At 45.0% G+C, this 21,122-nt stretch overlaps 1 protein-coding gene across 2 annotated transcripts in view; it reads right to left on the bottom strand.

Annotated features, from left to right (window-relative positions):
• Window positions 1-20,411, bottom strand: part of LPCAT4 (lysophosphatidylcholine acyltransferase 4) — a 52,779-nt gene extending 32,368 nt beyond the window's left edge. Inside the window, exon 1 of one of the 2 annotated variants that reach the window (XM_032238183.1) lies at window positions 20,073-20,411. In XM_032238183.1, the coding sequence (XP_032094074.1) occupies window positions 20,073-20,171 (99 nt within the window). In that variant the 5' untranslated portion in view covers window positions 20,172-20,411. The remainder of the gene's footprint in view (window positions 1-20,072) is intronic. The other variant, XM_032238184.1, reaches the window with a different exon arrangement.
• Window positions 20,412-21,122: the final 711 nt, after the last annotated feature.

The raw sequence follows: 21,122 nt of genomic DNA, 5'->3' as shown, positions 1-21,122 counted from the left end.
GCAGCACCCTGAAAATGACCCTTCAGGTAAGACAATGGTCATTTTCCAGGGCGCTGCTCTGGAGAGTCCAAGCAAGGGACATACACAAGCTAAATGTCACTAGGGTGGGAAGCAGTCGTGTTAAGGGTCTCTCCGCTGGTATGAATGCCCTGAAGAACTCATCTCCCAAAAGCCCCTTCTGCCGAGGCAAACTTGTAATTCCGAACAAATGGAGATAACAAACTCCAAGTGGCCGCCCTGCAAATCTCCTCGATTGGCGCCTGCATCACTCAGGTTGCTGTGGTGGCGGCACTCCTAGTAGAATATGCCGTGATGTGGCTAGACACGGGTTTGGACTGCAGAACGTGAGCGAGGGTAATGCAGGCCCTCAACCACCATCCAATAGTAGAGGAGGAAACCTTTCGGCCCTGGGAGGCTGGTTGGAAAGAAACGAAGAGCGATTCGGAATGACGAAACACAGCCATGTGCTTGACATATCTGCGGAGCATTCTGCAGACATCGAGCATGTACCAATGGTTCTCCCTTGGATGCCTGGGATGCAGGCAAAAATCCAGGAAAATGTCCTCCTGGGTCCAATGAAACCAGGAGTTGATCTTGGGGATGAACGTTGGGTCCAGCCGAAGGACCACCCTGTCCTGTTTTATCTGTGAGATATGCTATGCAGAAGTGATGGCGATCAAAAAAGCGGTCTTAAAGGTCAAATGCTTAAGGCTGGCCGACTGAAGTGGTTCAAACGAAGGACCAATCAGGGTGCGGAGAACAACGTTGAGGTCCCATGAGGAATTTCTGTGGACCCCTGGGGGCTTCAGATTGGTTGCGACCCTCAGAAAGCTACAGATAGTAGGCTGACGCCCAAGGGAGGAGTGTTCATCAGGAGCAAGTATCATGGAAATTGCGGCCAATTGACATTGTAGAGTGTTGGGTGCTAGGCCCTTGTCAAGTCCATCTTGCAAGAAGTCCAAGATGATGGGAATCATGGCCGAAGTCACTGATACCCCACGAGAGGTGCACCAGGTGGCAAACGACCTCCAGGTGGCATCGTAGATCCGTGTCGTGGAGGGACGCCTGGATGGTGTAGATGACCTTGGTCGAGAGGCTGCCCCCACTCAGGAGATCCCTCTCAAGTGCCAGACGGCCAGTTGCAGCCACTGGGGCTCTGGGTGTTGAAGGGCCCCCTGGCTGAGGGAAATCTCGTCTGGCAGGATCTGCCAAGGAGGGTCAATGGAGAGACTCATCAGATTGGCAAACCAGGTTCTTCTGGGCCAGAATGGTGCCACAAGCAAGACCTCCACTGCCTCCGATAGGATCTTCCGGATGACTGTGAGAAGGAGAGGTAATGGCGGGAACGCATACAACAGTCCCCGCGGCCATGGGCAGTGCAAGGCATTGACTCCATTGGCCTGCAGATTGTAAAACCCCGTGAAGAACCTGGGAAGGTGTGTGTTGGCCAGGGTGGTGAACAGATCAACCAGAGGACAGCCGAACCTCTGGGACCAGTGTTGGAATAGAAGCGGATGTAGTCGCCACTCCAAGTGGTCGAACATGGCCCTGCTCAGCCAGTCTGCCTGGATGTTGCTTGCTCCACAAATGTGCTCCCCCTGTATTGACAGGAGATGCTTCTCTGCCCACCGACCTAGGGCATCGGCTTCTGTCATTAGGGATCTGGAGCGAGTGCCCCCCTGGCGGTTGATGTGCGCCTTTGTCACTACATTGTCTATTAGCACTCTCACATTATGCCCCTGTATGTTGAGGCGTAAATGGAGGAGGGCCAATCTGACTGCTCTTAGCTCCAGCCAATTGATGCTGTGAGAGGCCTTGGCTGAAGACCACCTGCCCTGTGTGAGTTGATTGTGGAGGTGAGCTCCCCAGCCGTAAAGGCTGGTGTCCATCGTGATGATGAGATGTGCCGGTTCCCTAAACGGGGTGCCTTTTGCCATGGCTGGAGACAGCCACCACCTGAGGGAGTGATGTTACCTTTGGGGAGACCTGTACCAACCTCATCGAACTTCTTTTGTTAGCCCTCTGGTAGGGCAGCAGAAGCCGCTACAAGGGACAAGAATGGTGTCTTGCCCACGGAACAATGGACAGGCACGATATCATCTTGCCTAGGAATTGCGACAACTGCACGACCTTGGCGTGAGGGACCACTGCACCTGTAGGACCATTTCTTTGAGGCTCGCTACCCACTCTAGGGACAGGAAGACCTGGCAGGTGACAGTGTTGATGATGGCATCCAGATGTTGCAACCTGGTCGTTGGTTGAAGATGATTTTCTCCAAATTTATGGAGAAGCCGTGGTCCTGAAGGACCTCCATGGTGTACCTCAGGTCTTGGATCGCCTGCTGTGATGATGACAACTGGATGAGGACGATGTCTAGGTAGCAATGGAGCCGCACAGGACAAGATCTGAGAAAGGTTGCCATTGCTGCAAGGATCTTTGTAAACGTCTTGGCGGCCGATGACAGGCCGAACAGCAAGAGACACCGAGTAGTGATATTGGACGGCAAGGCGCGGGAGGCAAATTTGGCTGTGCTCAGGGTAGCCTTGGCAGTGTACTCAGTAGCCGCCATGATATTATTGACATCCTGCCTTAATTTTGTATCTCCAGCTGGAGGTTTGGTGAGCAACTGTCTCATCCAGAGAAGGGCGGCCCTAGAAAGGAAGGATGCAGAGGCGGACATTTTAATTGCCCAAGCCACTGCCTGGTGTGTTTTATGGCAGGCGTTCTCTGTTTTCTTGTCCTCTGCCTTGCGTCCCTCCAGTAAATTAGGGGGGAGTACAGAGGATGAGGCAAAGGCTGCCACAGAAGGATCAATGGGAGGCAATTTAAGCAAGTCTTCAAGACTGGCATCTACCGTGTACAACCTCTTATCATTGCTACTGGGAGTAGCAAGGGTGGCTGGTTGTGCCCATTGCTTTTGAACCACATTCAGAAAGAGCTTGGGAACTGGCACTATCTCTTGGGCTGACACAGGCTCTTCAAAGAGGTCCCCAGATAGGTCATCAGGATTGTTAGTCGCCTGATCTGGTGGGGTAGACCCCAAGCGGGTTGAGACCTTTGTCTTATTCAGGATGGTTTTGAAGTTGGCAAGCTTAAATAAACCCCAAAAGATAGGCTTTTCGGACGCAACCCCTTCATCCCCAGAAAACTCAGGTTCCTGCCTAGGTAGGATGTTCTCTTCCTCCCAGTCAGAATTCTCGCTGTCCAGAGAGGAATGTGGAGACTGAGTAGGCTGGGTGAAGGATGCTTCTCTAGGAGCATCCTGGGGCTGGAGATGTTGGATCTTGCGCGGGCGCTTGCCCCACTGCAGCATGCCCGCCTCTATCCCCTGGGATATAGCCCTGTTAATGACCTCCTGCATCTCTGCTGAAAGGTTAGGGCCTTGGTCCTCAATGGGTCGAAACCCTGGGATGGGACGGGGAGGAGGGCTGTGGGGCACCAAGTGGCCCACGGGAACAGGCTCTTCCCCCAGGTCTGAAGGACAGGCAAAGAGATCGGCCTGGTCAACCATTGATAGATCTGGAGAAGCTGCCATGGCAAGGGAAACAGTGGGAGAAAGCTCCTGGCCCTCCTCATCACTATCGGAGACGGGCTGCCTCTGGTCTGGTTGAACCCCCATGGAGGGCTCCACTGGAGACACTGATTGGAAGGTTTGGGCCTGTTGCTGAGCTTTAGAAAAGTGCTTCTCTAAGGCCTTCTGGGGACAGATGGCATCCTTATCTGGGCCTGATCCATGTTTGGGTCCAGGTCTAGAATAGGGTTTGCTGCCCCTGAGGGCTTCCCGGGCAGCCCTGACAGCTTGCCTGGAGAAAGCTCTGGAAGAGGGCCCAAGCTGCTCTGAATTCTCAGGGATCTCATCTGCCATGGCTGAAAGGTTGGGGTCTAACTGAAACAGGCAGGGACTACCTCCACTCACCACCTTCACAGTTGCAGACCGCAGCACTCAGAAGAGAGACAGAGAAGGTCACTGAGATCAGATCCAGCCAAGAAGGAATGCTGTACGAGTGTTAGTAGCTCCCAGCACCTTGCAGGTCAGATAAGGAGGCAACCTAAGTAAGCCACGATCCCTTACCGCACCAATCTGATGGTTCTACTAGATTAGGAGCCAAATCACCGGTCAAACCGGCGTGGGATTGTGGGATTTCAGAATTCAGACTGACAGACACTTGGCCTACAACACACCTGACATAACAATAGTTGAAAATTAAAAAAATTTGGTTCATTGACATTGCAATACCAGCCCTTTGGAATGAACTCCCCGCGGAGATTCGGACCCTCACCCCTCTCCAGGCCTTCCGGAAAGCCGTCAAAACCTGGCTGTGCCGGCAGGCCTGGGGTTGATGAGTTCCCCTCCCCTCTCGACTTGTATGGCCGTATGACTCTTGTGTATTTTAATTATATGTATTGTGTTTGTATCCCCTTTCCCCTTTTGAGTTGTTCGCCGCCCTGAGTCCCTCCCGGAGAAGGGCGGCATACAAATAAATTAAATCTTAAATCTTAATCTTAAATCTGATGTGAAGATAAGCAGTAAGAAAAAAAATCACAAAGTACTGGGACTTGCGAATTGAAGTTGAGCGACAATGGAAAAAGAAATCGAGTGTTGTCCTGATTGTAATTGGAGACCTTGGAGCAATACCTAAAGGGCTACCTCGCTATTTGGAAATTTTAAATTTATCAGACTTGAACATTCTGACTCTACAAAAAACCACCCTACTTGGAACAGCTTATATCCTCCGACGTTACCTTAACAGTTCCTAGGTCCTTGGTTAGGACTCGAGCTGTTGAGCTATTAACCAGCCCCAAAGGCTGTGAATCTCACCAAAGATTAACCACATAATAATAATATGCAAGGTTAATAATTCATAGGAAATGAATAGGCTATTTAATGTGTCAGATTTAATTAGAAGAGGTATTTCTGAATGTACAGGAGCATAAATGTCACATAGGTCTGTGACTCATCAAACCAGCTATGTCATTTTCTAGGGTCATACAGCTGGAGGTGTGATCCACTGCAACCTAGGATCCTGTAGATAGGCATGATTGCTTGAATGAATCAGGCAGATCCTTGGTGCTCTCTTGAGTTTGGTTGTCTTCCTGCAAACATTACCCAAACTAGGTAGCATCATCACTGCTAGCTAATCATTGGGCAATGAAACATCTGCAAGAAAACAACCAAGGTCATAGAACATCAAGGATCCCTCATTTCAACCCTGAGTATTCTCCTTGAGAGATGCTGGGTTTGCATTCTTCACACCTCAAACCCATCTTACAAACAGACTCCAAAACTTTGGATTGCTCTAAGGAGCAAGCAACTAATAATAGAGGTAGTCCTTGACTTAGAATCACAATTGAGCCCAACATTTCTATTGTCAAGCGGGACACTTGTTAAGTGAGTTTTGCAACCTTCCTTGCTACATTCGTTAAGTGAATCACTGCAGTCATTAAGTAACAAGATTGTTAAGGGAATCTGGCTTCCCCATTGACTTTGTTTGTCAGAAGGTCGCAAAATATTATCACATGGCCCATGGATGGACACTGCAATGATCATAAATATGTGCCAGTTGCCAAGCATTTGAATTTTGATCATGTGAACCTGAGGATACCATAAAAGTTATACATGTGAAAAAATGGTCATACCGTATTTTTCAGAGTATAAGATGCACCTTTTCCCCTCAAAAAAGCGGCTGAAAATCTGGGTGTGTCTTATACACTGAATATAGCATTTTTTGCCTCCCAAATCCCCCCCCTTCACCAAAATGGCCATGCATAGCATTTAGGAGCTTTGCAGAATGCTCCTGGGGGCTGGGGAGGGCAAAAATGAGCATAAAAGGGGCCGATGTTTGCTCAATTATGCCCCCCCAGCCCTTAGGATCACTCTATAAGCCTCCTAAAGGCTATGCATGCCCGTTTTTTGACAAAAAAACCAGCCTCCTTTTACAAAAAATGGGCTGTTTGGGGGAGGTCTGCAGAGTGCAAAAACTTTTTTTTAATTTGCCTCTTCAAAATCTTATACTCCAAAAAATATGGTAAGTCACATCTTCAGAGCCACTGTAAGGGATTTGTTGCATCATAGTAGAAAGAAGAATAAAAGCTATTCTTAAGTCCACAAATGTCAATTTTGAGAAAACCAAGCGGACATCCAACCAGCCATACAGTGCAGTAACTCAGAATGAAGTATGAAAAATCAAATGCATAGTGCTATTGTTCTCAACGGAGATCCATAACTTCTATTAAACATTCATCAATGTCAAAAATAAAATCAAAATGATTTATGGCATCCTTGGAAAGTCTTTTGAGTCGAAAATAGATGAAATGCCTTCTCATATAAGGAAGCCTTATATGGACATTTGTTGAAGGAAGAGAAGACTGACTGGAGGATTAATGGATTTAAAAGGAGTTAAAGAGGGGGGAGGGGGGAATGGCATTTGCTGGTTGGGAAGAAAGCCGGAAATCATAATTCTATGTTTTTCTTCTTCTTTTACATTTCCTTTTTTTCTTATTTTTCACCTTTTTTTCCTGATTTTTTTCTTTTTAACACTCTATAATTTATTGTACTTAAAAAAAATACCATATTTTTTGGAGTATAAGATGCACCTTTCCCCCCAAAAAAGAGGGTGAAAATCTGAGTGTGTCTTATACACTGAATACAACATTTTTGGCCTCTCGAAACCCTGCCCGCTTTCCAAAGTGGATGTGCAGAGGGTTTGGGAGGCTTGCAAAGTGCTCCAGGGTGCTGGGGAGGGCAAAAATGAGCAAAAACTGGCCATTTTTGCCCCCCAGCCCCAGCAGCACTCTTCAAGCCTCCCAAAGCCTCTGTATGCCCTTTTTTTGCACAAATAGCCCATTTTATGCTTGTTCTTGCTGCCCCCAGCCCCCAGGAGCACTCTGCAAGCCTCCCAAAGCTCTGCATGCCCCCCCACCCATATATATCTTTTTGCAAAAAATGAGGCCTGCAGAAGATTTGGGAGACATGCAGAGTGCAAAAACTTTTTTTTAATTTACCTCTTCAAAATCATGGTGCGTCTGATACGCCAGTGCATTTTATAATCCGAAAAATATGGTAGTTCTGATTATTATCTGCATGGGAAACACCTAGGAAACCCCAGATTTCAACCAGGAAATTGGAAGAACTTCCTAAAAGAAGCAAAGGCTGGCTAATTCTGGTTTTTTGTCATTAAGTTTCTGGGTGTTATCATAAAAGAGGAACTGATCTGGGGCGCTCACATTGCAGCACTAGTCAAAAGGGCCCAGCAGAGATTATACTATCTGAGACTCCTCAGGAAACAGAAACTGAATGGAAAACTGCTGGTGACTTTCTACCGCTGCACCATCGAGAGTATTTTAACTTATTGCATCTGTGTAGGGTTTGCCAATTGCACAATGGCAGATAGGACAGCACTCCAGAGAGTCAATGTCATTGCCCTGAGGATCATTGATTGCCCTCTCCTCCCCTTGGCAGAGCTTTATAGCTCCCGCTGCCTTAAGAAAGTTCAAAATGTTCTTAAAGATTCATCTCATCCCGGGCACCCTTTTTTTTTTTTTTAACTATTACCATCTGGCAGACAGTACAGGATAATAAAAACAAGGACAAATAGGCTGAAAAACAGCTTCTATCCCAGGGCAGTAACCATATTGAATTCTATGGTATAGTGCAATATAGGGTTTTCAATTTCAGTTATATAGAAAGTAAAGGACATATGTTTATCTTCTTATTTTTATAGTTATAATGTACACTAACAATGGCATTTAATTTCGTTGTACCATGTGCAATGACAATAATGTAAACTAAACTAAACTAAAATTAAATTAAACCATTTTATAAACCTACCAGTCAGAAATGCAGATGAATTCAGTAGAACGAACTCTTAGGGAAATCAGATCAGATTGCACATAAAATTTAATTCTTCAGCCAGGAACATCATAAGAAACAACAATGTATCCTAACAAAATAATATAATCTGTAATTTACATGCATTAATTTCATGACTGTTGAAAGTTACAACAGCACTGAAAATAGTGACTTATGACTGTTTTTCACACTTACGACCATTACAGCATGGCCTGACCAGCAAAGTCAATGGGGAAGCCAGGTTCACTTAACAACCATGTTACTAGCTGAACACTGCAGAGATTTGCAGCAAGAAAAGTTGTAAAATGGGGCAAAACAAATTTCTTACTTAGCAACACAAATTTTGGGCTCAATTGTGGTCGTAAGACGAGGTCTACCTTATATTCACTTTCTCTAAGCCATCATTTTTTCCTGCTCTGTTTATAAAGGAAGAATCTGAGACACGGAATCCAAAGAAATAAAGGCCAACCTTTTTCTGACATGCTTTTCATAACAATTCTTACATTTCTCTAACAGAGGCAGGAATGTAACAGCGGTTCTCACTGTACTTAAGACAATTAAAGCCTTTGGCAACCGGATGTCTTAACAGATATGTGGGTAGTATAATACATAGTGGTTAGCCAGAACAATAATAGTTGAGACACACCTCTATGACGCGCTCACCTATTTAGCAAAAGCTAACATCCTATTAGACAAACCAGATGTTTTAAATGTTTAATCGTTTTAAAAAGTAGACGTACAAAGTATCAGCCTGAAACCTGGTATATCCCACCACTGCTTTGTAATCTGAGTTTGAATCATTTAAATCAACCTCTCCTTCCTCCTTGAGTTTGTCATCTACACCTCTATAACTGTCTGGTTGGGTTCTGCAACCCAACAAGACAGATACAGACTTTAGGGAAGAATCAGAACTTCAGAAAAAAACAATTACCTCCAACCTTCCTTCCATTAAGGACCCGTACACTACACGAGTCAAAAAGGGGGGCGTGAAAATATTTACAGGCCCCTCGTATCCTGGACACAAATTGTTTCACCTCCTATCCTCAAAAAGGACGCTATAGACCATTGCACAACTAGGCACAAGAACAGTTTTTTCCCCCGAATGCCATCACTCTGCTTGACAACTGATTTCCACAACACTGTCAATAATTTACTAAGACTGCATTACTATTATTCTTCCAGAACAGTTTTTTTCCCCAAACGCCATCACTCTGCTAAACAAATAATTCCCTCAACACTGTCAAACTATTAACTAAGGCTGACTTACTACTACTATTAATCTTCTCATCATTCCTATCACCCATCTCCTCCTGCTTATGAATGCATGACTGTGACTTTGTTGCTTCTATCCTTACAATTTATATTGATTTTAATTGTTTCCTGATTACTTATTTGTGCCCTGTGACTATAATTAAGTGCTGTACCTTATGATTCTTGAGAAATGTATCTTGTCTTTTTATGTACACTGAGAGCATAGGCACCAAAGACAAATTCCTTGTGTGTCCCAATCACACTTAGCCAATAAAGAATTCTATTCTACCTTCCAGTTCTGAGCAATTTCCACAACTCCTGAAAGGACTGCTTATGGTCATTCGATATGATTGACACAAGTTATTTGGATGAGTTAGGCAGGAGCTGGAGATAATTTAGAAGTCAGGACAAGATTTTGTTTCACAGGGCGTCTTTTGTCATCAAACTCATCATCCTATTTCCAGTAATGGCCATCTCTGGAATGCTTCTTGGAAAATCTCCTGCAAGTCAAAATACTTCTGTGCCTTCCTCTTCAGAAACAGATATACAATTAAGACTTCGACTTGCAATCATTTGTTTATTTGTTTATTGACCGTTCAAAGTTAAAGGTTCCCCTCGCATATATGTGCTAGTTGTTCCCAACTCTAGGGGGCGGTACTCACCGCCATTTCAAAGGCAAAGAACCAGCGCTGTCCGAAGACATCTTTCTGGTCATGTGGCCAGCATGACTAAACACCAAAGACACACAAAACACTGTTACCTTCCCACCAAAAGTGGTCCCTATTTTTCTACTTGCATTTTTACATGCTTTCGAACTACTAGGTTGGCAGAAGCTGGGACAAGTAACAGGAGCTCACTCCGTTATGCAGTGCTAGGGATTCGAACTGACAAACTGCCGCCCTTTCTGATCGACAAGCTCAGCGTCTTAGCCATTAAGCCACCGCTCAAAGTTACAATGGCACGCAAAAAAGGGACCTATGAACGTTTTCTGAAGTCAGTGGGAGAAGCCTGATGCACTTCAGGTTCGCAAAGTCCTTGGGGAAGACTGTGTTGTTAACTTTACAACCACAATGTTTTCCTTAACAACTGTGACAAGAAAGGGCATAAAACTCAAGTGCCTTGCTTGTTACGTTTGAGCTCGGTTGTGGTCACTGTGGACTTCCTGTGGAAGCCATGGAATGACAAGTGTATTTTCAGACTTGCTAAATTGTGTTAAAGCAGTTTTACAATAAAATGATGATGATGATGATGATGATGATGATGATGATGATGATGATGATGATATCAGTTTACTCATATCCGACTTCTATGGGCCACTTTCTCTCTGCATCATCTGATCTTGCACTACTTTACAATAAAGTATAATTACTTTATCCGGTTGTATTTCTTGTCTGGTCTACCTGGTAAGGCCGACACTTAACCAACACAGATAAAATTCTAATGGCTACACTCCCACACAGTAAATTTTATCAACCTTATTATGTTTTGTGCTGACCAAAACATTACGGTGCGAGTTCAGAAAATGCATTCAGTTGATTGTATGGGCTTCTAAGCTCTTTCTGCGACTCAGAGATTCTGGGAAGTTCCTGTTGATATGTGACTGTAAATCAAATCTGTGTTTTTACATTTCCACCGATCTGTCCCAAACTGGTTGTGGTTGCCTAAGCAACGCATTGTGTGCATTCCAATTGTTTTTATAAATGGTGGGAAAGAAATCTTAAATAGCGTAATGACGAATTGCCAGATCTTGATCCAACTAGGATTTTGCATGTCATGAATCAAATTTCAACTGTGATTTATGACATTTGCACAATGGTATCATTTTGCAAATGACATCAGTGGACACCATTGGACAATTACCAATGGTGCAATTGGTATCATTTGCCATGATTCAACATGCTCTTTGATTTAATGGACACTCACAAAACATTGGAATTTACTCCCCCACAGACATCAAATTGTGCATGTTTCTGTGAATGTACAGCCAATCCTTGACTTACAATCACAATTGAACCCAAAGTTCCTGTGCCTAAGTGAGACGGTTGAGTGAATTTCGACCCGTTTAACATTTTTTCTTCCCACGGATGTTAAGTGAATCACTGCAGTTGATAAGTTAGCAACCTGCTTGTTAAGTGAATCTGGCTTCCTCATTGACTTTGTTTGTCAGAAGGTTGCACATGACCTCGGGACACTGGAACCGTCATAAATATGAATCAGTTGCCAAGCAGCTCAATTTTAATCACATGACCATCGGGATGCTGCAATGGTCATAAGTGTGAAAAATAGCCATGAGTCACTGTTTCCAGTGACACTGTAACTTCACATGGTCACTAAATGGACTGTTGTAAGCCGAGGACTACCTGTAACACATACAGGTGAAACTCGAAAAATTAGAATATCGTGCAAAAGTTCATTTATTTCAGTAGTGCAACTTAAAAGGTGAAACTAATATATGAGATAAGACTCATTACATGCAAAGCAAGATAGTTCAAGCCGTGATTTGTCACAATTGTGATGATTATGGCTTATAGCTCATGAAAACCCCAAATCCACAATCTCAGAAAATTAGAATATTACATGCAATCAATAAAACAAGGATTGTCCATAGAACAATATCGGACCTCTGAAAAGTATAAGCATGCATATGTACTCAATACTTGGTTTGGACCCCTTTTGCAGCAATTACTGCGTCAATGCAGCATGGCATGGAAGCTATCAGCCTGTGGCACTGCTGAGGTGTTACGGAAGACCAGGATGCTTCAATAGCGGCCTTCAGCTCTTCTGCATTTTTCGGCCTCATGTCTCTCATCTTTCTCTTGGCAATGCCCCATAGATACTCTATAGGGTTCAGGTCAGGCGAGTTTGGTGGCCAATCAAGGACAGTAATCCCATGGTCATTGAACCAGGTTTTGGTTCATTTGGCAGGTGCCAAGCCCTACTGGAAAATGAAGTCAGCATCCCCATAAAGCTCATCTGCTGAAGGAAGCATGAAGTGCTCCAAAATCTCCTGGTGGACGGCTGCATTGACCCTGAACTTAATGAAGCACAGTGGACCAACATCAGCAGATGACATGGCTCCCCAAATCAACACAGATTGTGGAAACTTCACACTGGACTTCAAGCATCTTGCATTGTGTCCTCTCCATTCTTTCTCCATACTCTGGGTCCTGGGTTTCCAAATGAGATGCAAAAGTTGCTCTCATCAGAAAAGAGGACTTTGGACCACTGAGCAACAGACCATGTCTGTTTTTCTTTAGCCCAGGTAAGATGCTTCTGATGTTCTTTGTTGTTCAGGAGTGGCTTGACAAGAAGAGTATGACATTTGAAGCCCATGTCCAGGATCTGTCTGTGTGTGGTGGCTCTTGATGCACTCACTCCAGCCTCAGTCCATTCCTTGTGAAAATCCCCAACACTTTTGAATGGCCTTTTCCTGATAATCCTCTCCAAGATGCGGTCATCCCTGCTGCTTGTGCACCTTTTTCTTCCACACTTTTCCCTTCCACATAACTTTATATTAATGTGCTTTGATACAGCACTTTGGGAATATACAACTTCTTTTGCAATTACCTTTTGAGGCTTTCTCTCCTTATGGAAGGTGTCAATTATGGTTTTCTGCACAACTGTCAGGTCAGCAGTCTTTCCCATGATTGTGATTCCTACTGAACCAAACTGAGAGTCCATTTAAAAGCTCAGGAACCCTTTGCAGGTGTTATGGCTTAATTAGCTGATTAGAGTGGGACACTTTAAGCCTAGAATATTGCACCTTTTCACAATATTCTAATTTTCTGAGATTGTTGATTTGGGGTTTTCATGAGCTGTAAGCCATAATCATCACAATTATGACAAATCACAGCTTGAATTATCTTGCTTTGCATGTAATGAGTGTATCTCATATATTAGTTTCACCTTTTAAGTTGCATTATTGAAATAAATGAACTTTTGCATGATATTCTATTTTTTTGAGTTTCACCTGAACATTGCATAGTTCAAAAAGAGATTTATGCAGCAGCATAGGCTAGATTAGGAATTTGAGAAAAAGAGGCTGGAAGAAGGCAAGCTGTATCCTTAATGCTGGGAAGAGCTTGAGCAGATCAAAAATTTATTTCCTATAAAGCTATGGAATGTTGGACTTTGCAGATGAATAGGACATATAGATTGTTAGGTTGTAATAAGAAGTTAAAAAATAAAAGAAGACTTGTGATAGGTCCATACACAGGTAGCCCTCGGTTTATGGCCACAATTGAGCCTAAAAATTATGTTGCTAAGTGAGCCTAAAAATTATGTTGCTAAGTAAGACATCATGAGAAAGGTGGCGCTAGATGAATCAAAAGTTGGAATTAAGATTACCGGGAGAAATATCAACAACCTCAGATATGCAGATGATACCACTCTAATGGCAGAAAGTGAAGAGGAACTAAAGAGCCTCTTGATGTGGGTGAAGAAGGAGACTAAAAAAGCTGGCTTGAAACTCAACATTAAGAAAACTAAGATCATGGCATCCGGCCTTCTCAATTCCTGGCAAATAGATGGGGAAGAAATGGAGGCAGTGACAGATTTTATTTTTCTGGGCTCTAAGATTATCATAGATGGGAACTGCAGCCAAGAAATTAAAAGACACTTGTTCCTGGGAGGAAAGCTATGGCAAATCTAGACAGCAGACTAAAACGCAGAGACATCACCCTGCCAACAGAAGTGCATATAGTCAAAGCTATGGTTTTCCCAGTTGCAATCTATGGCTGTGAAAGTTGGACCATAAGGAAGGCTGAGCACCAAAGAATGGAGGCCTTTGAACTCTGGTGCTGGAGAAGATTCCTGCGAGTTCCTTGGACTGCAAGGTGATCAAACTGGTCAGTCCAAGAGGAGATCAACCCTGACTGCTCTTTAGAAGGCCAGGTCCTGAAGAGGAAACTCAAATATTTTGGCCACTGAATGAGAAGGAAGGACTGACTGGAGAAGAGCCTCATGCTGGGAACAGTTGAGGGCAAAAGAAGAAGGGGACGAAAGCTGATAGGAAATCCGCTATAATTACCTGCATGAAATTAGTGATTAAACTTCATTTTAGATGAGGCGAGAGGACTTATAATCCTTGCCTCTTCAAGCAAGGAAAGGAAAAGAGAACCAGGTTGTCCTCATCAGAGGAAAATATGCAAATGTAACAAAGGTTAGAAGGGAGGGAAGGTGGACAGTAGGGAAGTCAGGATGGAGAGGAGAAAGGAGAGGAATAGGAAAGGCAGAAGAAGGGGGGAAGGATAAAGAGGAGGAAGAGAAAGAAGAGAAGGGAAAGAAGGTGGGAAGAAAGAAGGAGAGAAGAAAGAGAAGAAACTGGGGGAGGAAGGAGGGAGGGAAGAAGAGAGGGTAGTAAAGAGGGAGGGAAAGAAAGAGAGAAGGAGTGTTGAAAGGAAGGAAGGAAGGAGGGAGGAAAGGAGGGAGAGTAAGAGAAAAGGAAGGAGGAGGGAAAGAGGAAGGAGGGAAGGTATGTGTGAAGGAGGGGGGGATCGAGGGAGGGAAAGGAGGGGGAAGGAAAGGAGGAAAGGAGAAAAGAAAGGAGGGAAGGCAGGGGAAAAGGAAGTAAGGGGGGGAGGGAAGAAAAGGGTATGGAAAAGAAGAAATGAGGGAAGAGAAGAGGGAGGGAAGGAATAAGATACCTAACCTTTGATGTTTATAATGATTTGATAGTATGGGAATATCTAGAAATGTAGTTGTATTGTTTTTTACAAGTTATGGATGTTGTATTTTCTTTTTACCAATAAAATCTTTTTTTTTAAATTAAAAAAAAAAGAAAAAAAAAGAAAAAAAAAAGAAGGGGACGACAGAAAATGAGGTGGCTGGATGGAGTCACTGAAGTAGTAGGCCTGAGCTTAAATGGACTCCAGAGGATGGTAGAGGACAGGAAGGCCATGAGGAATGGTGTCCATGGGGTCGCAATGTGTCGGACCTGACTTCGCAGTGAACAACTACAACAAAGTGAAACATTTGTTTTGCCCCATTTTATGACCTTTCTTGTCACCGTTATTAAGTGCATCATCATGGCTGTCGATGTTAGTAACACAGTTGGTTAAGTGAATCTGGCTTATCCGTTGATTTGGCTGGTCAGAAAGTCACAAAAGGAGATCACATGGCACAATCCTCGGACACTGCACCTGTCATAAATGGTGAGTTAGCAGCCAAGCACTATTCCAGTAGAGAGAAATTCCCTGAAGATGGGCTCCAGCACAAGTCCAAAAAGAAAATTCGGACCTCGGGAAGGGCAGATTCAGGGCTGGGCATGAGATGGAAATCGTATTGATTACAAGCTTGTAGCAAAAGGCAATCAGTTGGAAAAAGGCAGAGAAAAAAGGAGAGCAAAATTAAAGGAGATATTTTTTAAAAAGAAAAAAAAACTGTTGTTGAAATATAAATTGTCATTCTGCAAATACATTAAGTCAAAAGGAGTTTTGTTCTCTTTAGAGAGAGATATAACTTATAGAGGTAGTCTAATCCTTGACTTACAACAGTTCAATTACCACGGCACTGAAAAAAAAGTGGCTTGTGACCATTTTTCATACTTACGACTGCTGCAGCGACATGGTCACAATTCAGATGCTGGGCAACTGGTTCATATTTATGACAGCTGCAGTGTCCTGGGGTCAACTTTTGCGACCTTCTGACCAGCAAAGTCCATGGGGAAGCTATTCACTTAACAACCATGTTACTCCCTTAACAAATGCAATGATTCGCTTAACAACCATTGTGAGAAAAGTTGTAAAATGGGGCAAATCTGCTTAACGAATGTTTCGCTTAGCAACATAGATTTTGGGCTCAGTTATGGTTATAACTCAAGGATGACCTGCACTCTCTGTCTATGATGTGTTAAGTGTTGAATAAAATTGCAATTGTTCAGAATATAATAATCTCCCAGTGTCTTCTTACACTTTAAGGAAAATGTCATTAATGAAATTGTGCTATTCAGGAATTGAAAGAGGGCAGTTCAAGAGTTTGTTTATACATAAGAGATGGGATACAGGAAGAAAATATCATGTATTGTATTTAAGAGGAGGTGATAAAGTTATTTAAACTGTTTATACTTGTGATGAAGGGTGGAATTATTTCTTTCTATATCTATGAAGATTTTCAGTCATCCAGGTCATGGTTGTCCCAAAGGTGCTTCTTTTTTCAAGACCTAATTGGACTTCCTGTTTTTCCTTTGAAAACATTTCACTTCTCATCCAGGAAGCTTCTTCAGCTCTGACTCATTCACTCAGAACTGAAGAACCTTCTTGGATGAGAAGTGAAACGCCTTCAAAGAAAAACCAGGAAGCCCAGTTGCCTTTTGAAAAAATAAAAATAAAAACACCTTTCGGATATTTCTGTCTATATTTCTTTTCTTTTCTTTCAATATTATTTTTTTTCTTTTCTGTTTTTCTTTCTAGTATTTTCTTTTCTGCACCTTCTATTTCCCCCCCACTTTTAGTTTGTATTTGTTTTTATCTTTGCTACTATGTTTCCCTGAAAATACGACAGGGTCTTATTTCCTTTTAACACACACACACCCCTGAAATAAGCATTTGGCCTTATTTTTGGGGAGGTCTTATTACCTTATTACACTAAAATAAACCCTCCCCCGAAAAGAAGCCCTCCCCCAAAATATTGCAACACAGCAGCAGCAGCACACTTGCCGCCTCCTGCACCTCAAAAATAATAAGACTTCCCCAAAAATAAGGCTAAGTGCTTATTTCAGGGAGGGGTCAAAAGAATATAAGACCTGTCTTATTTTTGGGGAAACATGACATTTTTGAGGTGCAGGAGGCGGCGAGCGTGATCGCCTAGTGGCTCCTGCTGGTTCCGGGGAGGGCTTATTTTAGTGCATGCACTCAAAAGCCCAATTGGGCTTATCATCCGGGGGAGGTCTTATTTTCAGGGTATTATTTTCAGGGAAACAGGGTATTTTAATTCTTAACAACATGGCTATTTAAAAAAGAGAAACAAGGATGTAGAGACAGTTTGCTTCATTTGTTTCCTTCCAACTCATTCTCCTACCCTGGAACCCTGTAAAGCTAAAACTGGGGAAACGGTGCATTGAAGAGGCCTTGGTGAATTGCGAGCTCGGTTGTTAGCATCACCACCTAAAATGAAAATGAAAGCAGCATTTTTGCTTTCTGCAAACGAGAATACAATGCACTTCATGGTCTCCGTCTCACTCCCCCTGAAGCTCTTAATATAAGTTTTTTTTTTAAAGGTCATTGAAAAGAACAATTCATTTTTTTCCAGTTGGAAACAGTGCCTGACTTTGGCTAACACAGACTGAAGCACTGAATTAATGCATTTACTAGATTCTTACCATCCTACTTAGGAGTGGTATACACTTACCTTCCCCTCGTACATATGTGCTAGTCATCTCCGACTCTAGGGGGCGGTGCTCATCTCTGTTTCAAGGCCAAAGAGCCAATGCTGTCCAAAGACATCTCTGTGGTCATGTGGCCGGCATGACTAAATGCCAAAGGCGCACGGAACGCTGTTACCTTCCCACCAAAGGTGGTTCCCTATTTTTCTACCTGCATTTTTTTACATGCTTTCGAACTGCTAGGTTGGCAGAAACTGGGACAAGTAACAGGAGCTCACTCCGTTACGCGGCAGTAGGGAATCAAACCCCCGACCTTTCTGATTGACAAGCTCAGCGTCTTAGCCACTGCATCCCTTTACCTTTCCTACCAGTTTGCAAATGTGAGCGCACGCATCCACTTTGGGTGAAAAAAAAACAGAGACTAAATGGGATGCTATAGAGTGGGGTGTGGGTGGGAGGAGCCTCCCACGATTTCCGCTACCCATCCAAACGGATAGAATACCATCTCTGGCCCTGCTACTCTCAAACACAAACCAATCAATTCGGCAGGGTTTGTTTGTTTGTTTTTCTTTTTTCTTTTTTTTACAACTAAGGTTAAAAGCAGGCAAGTTCAGCGTAGTGGCAGAATCAAGGTAGGGATTTCAAACAAAGGCGGGGACCCAAACATTCAGATGTGCGGGTGATAAGGATAAACGAGAATATTCGGCCCCAGCGGGAGAAAGCAGATTGGTAGGGAAAAGGAGAGAACGGAGCAGTTTTTTTTTTAAAAAAAAAAGCAAGACAGATAATTATTTTATGGCAGGATGCAGGGGTGGTGAAAATTTCATATATATAGGGAGAATTTCTATAGATTCCCCGGAGGGTTAGAGGCTGCATTTTCAGCCTTGGGAGTGGGGGGAAAAAAAGAGAGCTCTCCACTCCATTTTGTGACCAACCAAGGGAAGGAAGCGAGCAGGCGGGAAGGCACTTTTCATGTTTAATCTCTGCAGGACCAAATAAAGAAAGGAGAGGATGGGAAGGAGGGCTTCTGGAAGGAAGGGACGGTTGGGAATGGAGGCATGCTTAATTGGTGCTCATCACTAGGCTATGGGGCTCTGCTTGCAGAGTGGGAGAAAGGGGGGGGGGCTGCCTAACAAGAAAACCCTCTTTCCCAGGGCCTGTTTTCCTTCCGCACTACAGGCAGATTGCTGATGGAGAGGTAGGGCAGAGGGAGGGGGAAGGGGGATCCTTACACTTTCCTCCCCTCTTCCTCCCCCCCATCCTGTTTTGAGGCCAAGGGGAGGGGTGCAAATCTTGCCTTCTCCAGCCTTCCCACACAAAGGCATTTTCAAGATCAAAGTCCCCCCTCCAAATTAGGATCCTTATATATCCTTTTCATCCCTGCTTTTGTGTGTGTGTAGGGGGGAGCAGGGTGTTTGTATTTGCCTGCTGAGAAGCCCTCCCTGTCCAACATATCTGGAGGGGTTTGGGGGGGCGTTAGGGGTTTGGGAGGGGGGAGACTGCATAATCACCCACAATGCACTGCAGCAACATCTCAACCCTCCCCTCCAAACCTCTGAACCTGAAAACATCCTGTTCTTCCTGGTGCATGGGAGGAGGAGGAGGAGGGGGTCTTTGCAGGACCTCCCTCCCCCCCCAAAAAAGCTAATTCACCCACCCACCGACTCACCAAGCAGAACTTTTCAGCCTGGCAAATTCTAGCATCCAACCAACCACTCTTCTTCAACATCCTCTTCTGGGGACCACTTGATATGAAGTGTCGCCCCCAAACCCCCAATTCTCTCATCTGTGATAGGCCAGACCCTGGACCCCCTTAAACCTCTTTCCTCCACTCAGCTTTTCCCAGAAGTCCAGTTCAAGGAAACTTTTGCTTTAGCATAATCGCCCCCCCCCCCCAAAAAAACCCTCCCAAAAAAGAAATGAACCCTTTCCAAAGAACCCCATTAATTATGGGGTTCTGAGAGGGAATAATAATCATTTATATTGTTTAATTATATACATACATACATACATACATACATACATACATACATACATACATAATACTTGGTTGATGCCTAGCAACCCGTATCAACCATTAGCACCAGTCAATGGTATTTGTGATGCATTTTTGAATGTTCAGTTGACTTGAGTTTCATGAATAAAAGAAGATAATACTACTAATAATAGTAATAGTAACAACACTGCTACTAATAACAATAATAATAAAGATTGATTCGATTTGTCCCTTTCTCCCAGTTGTAGGGGGAGCGATCGTTGCTCCCCCCACCCCGCTTCCATCACTCCCTGCTTTGCAGGGCCATCGGATCCTCATCCCAGGAGATCCTCCATCTCCGAAGGTGACCCGCTGGCCGGGATCTCTCTGCCCCTCCCCCCTCTCCCCGCGAATGTCCCTCGCAGTGGATCGCAAGGGAAATCGCTCGGCTGCTGCGCAAGGCGAGATCCCCAAAGGGGCGAGCGATGGAAGGAGAAGCTGCAAGGAGAAACGTCCCCCCCCCACCCGATCCCCCGAGATCCACGGTTACGACCTTCCCTTCCCTGCTGGGATCTGGCCGAGACGTCGATCCCAAGCCCGGTGTCCGGCAGAGAGCACCAGCCCGCGGCTTCCCTTTAACCGGCCCCTCCGCCCGCAGCTGGGGACGCGGAGCTTACCTGGACTAGCTGGCGGCGGCTGAGCCGCGGCTCGTGGACGAAGGGGTTGGGGGCGGCCGCGGCCGGCTCGTCCTCCCCCCGGTTCGAGCCGCCCTCCATGGCCGGATCTCCCCCGCTTCCAGCCTGGGATGCGTCCCCAAGGGCCGGAGCCCGGGGCCTGGTCGGGGAAGGGGCACGGAGGATGGCGAGGCGGAGGAGCGAGTGAGCGAGCGAGCGGTTGGAGGGACGCCCTGGCACCGGAGCCGGGCGGCAGCAGGGAGCCAGGATGCTAAGGGGGTGGGGGGGAGGGCGGGGCTCGGCGCGGTCGTCTCAGCGACGGCATGGCTGGCAGGGACGGACTTTCGCTTTGGAGGGACCGGATGGAGGAGGAGGAGGAGGAGGAAGGGAGGAGGAGAAGCATACTCGGCATCCCTGCGTAGCCCTTCATCCCTCCATCCCCCCGCTGTCTATGAGCCTTCCGTTCTCCGCCAGGCAAAAAAAGGCGCTATTCGCTGGGAAGCCAGTAAGAACCGTGGAAAGCAGGAGGAGGAGGAGGCAAGGTTGCACAAGGGCACCGCGGCCCAAAACGTCTGGAAGGCGTCTTTTTCTTTCTTTCTTTCTTTCTTTCTTTCTTTCTTTCTTTCTTTCTTTCTCTCTCTCTCTCTCTCTCTCTCTCTTTCTTTCTCTTTTTTTCTTTCTTCCCTTCCTCCCAACTTTCTTCCCTCCCTTTTTTGCTTCCTTCCTTCCCTCCCTCCCCTTTCTTCCTCTCCCTCCCTCCCCTCCTTCCCCCTCCCTCCCTTCTCTCCTTCCCCCTTCCTTCCATCCATCCTTCCTTCTCTCCCTCCTTCCCCCTCTTTCCATCCTTCCTTACTTCTTTCCCTCCTCCTCTTCCTTCCATCCATCCATCCTTACTTATTTCTTTCCCTCCCTCCCCTTCCATCCTTCCTTCCTTCTTTCCTGCCTTCCCTTTCCTTCCTTCCATCCATCCTTCATTCCTTCCTTCTCTCTCTCCTTCCCCCTCTTTCCATCCTACCTTACTTCTTTCCCTTCTCCCCTTCCTTCCTTCTTTCC

Source organism: Thamnophis elegans, chromosome Z (assembly GCF_009769535.1).
Source record: "Thamnophis elegans isolate rThaEle1 chromosome Z, rThaEle1.pri, whole genome shotgun sequence".
NCBI lineage: Eukaryota > Metazoa > Chordata > Lepidosauria > Squamata > Colubridae > Thamnophis > Thamnophis elegans.
The sequence above is the reverse complement of the archived record's forward strand: the minus strand, read 5'-3'. Positions and strand labels throughout refer to the sequence as shown.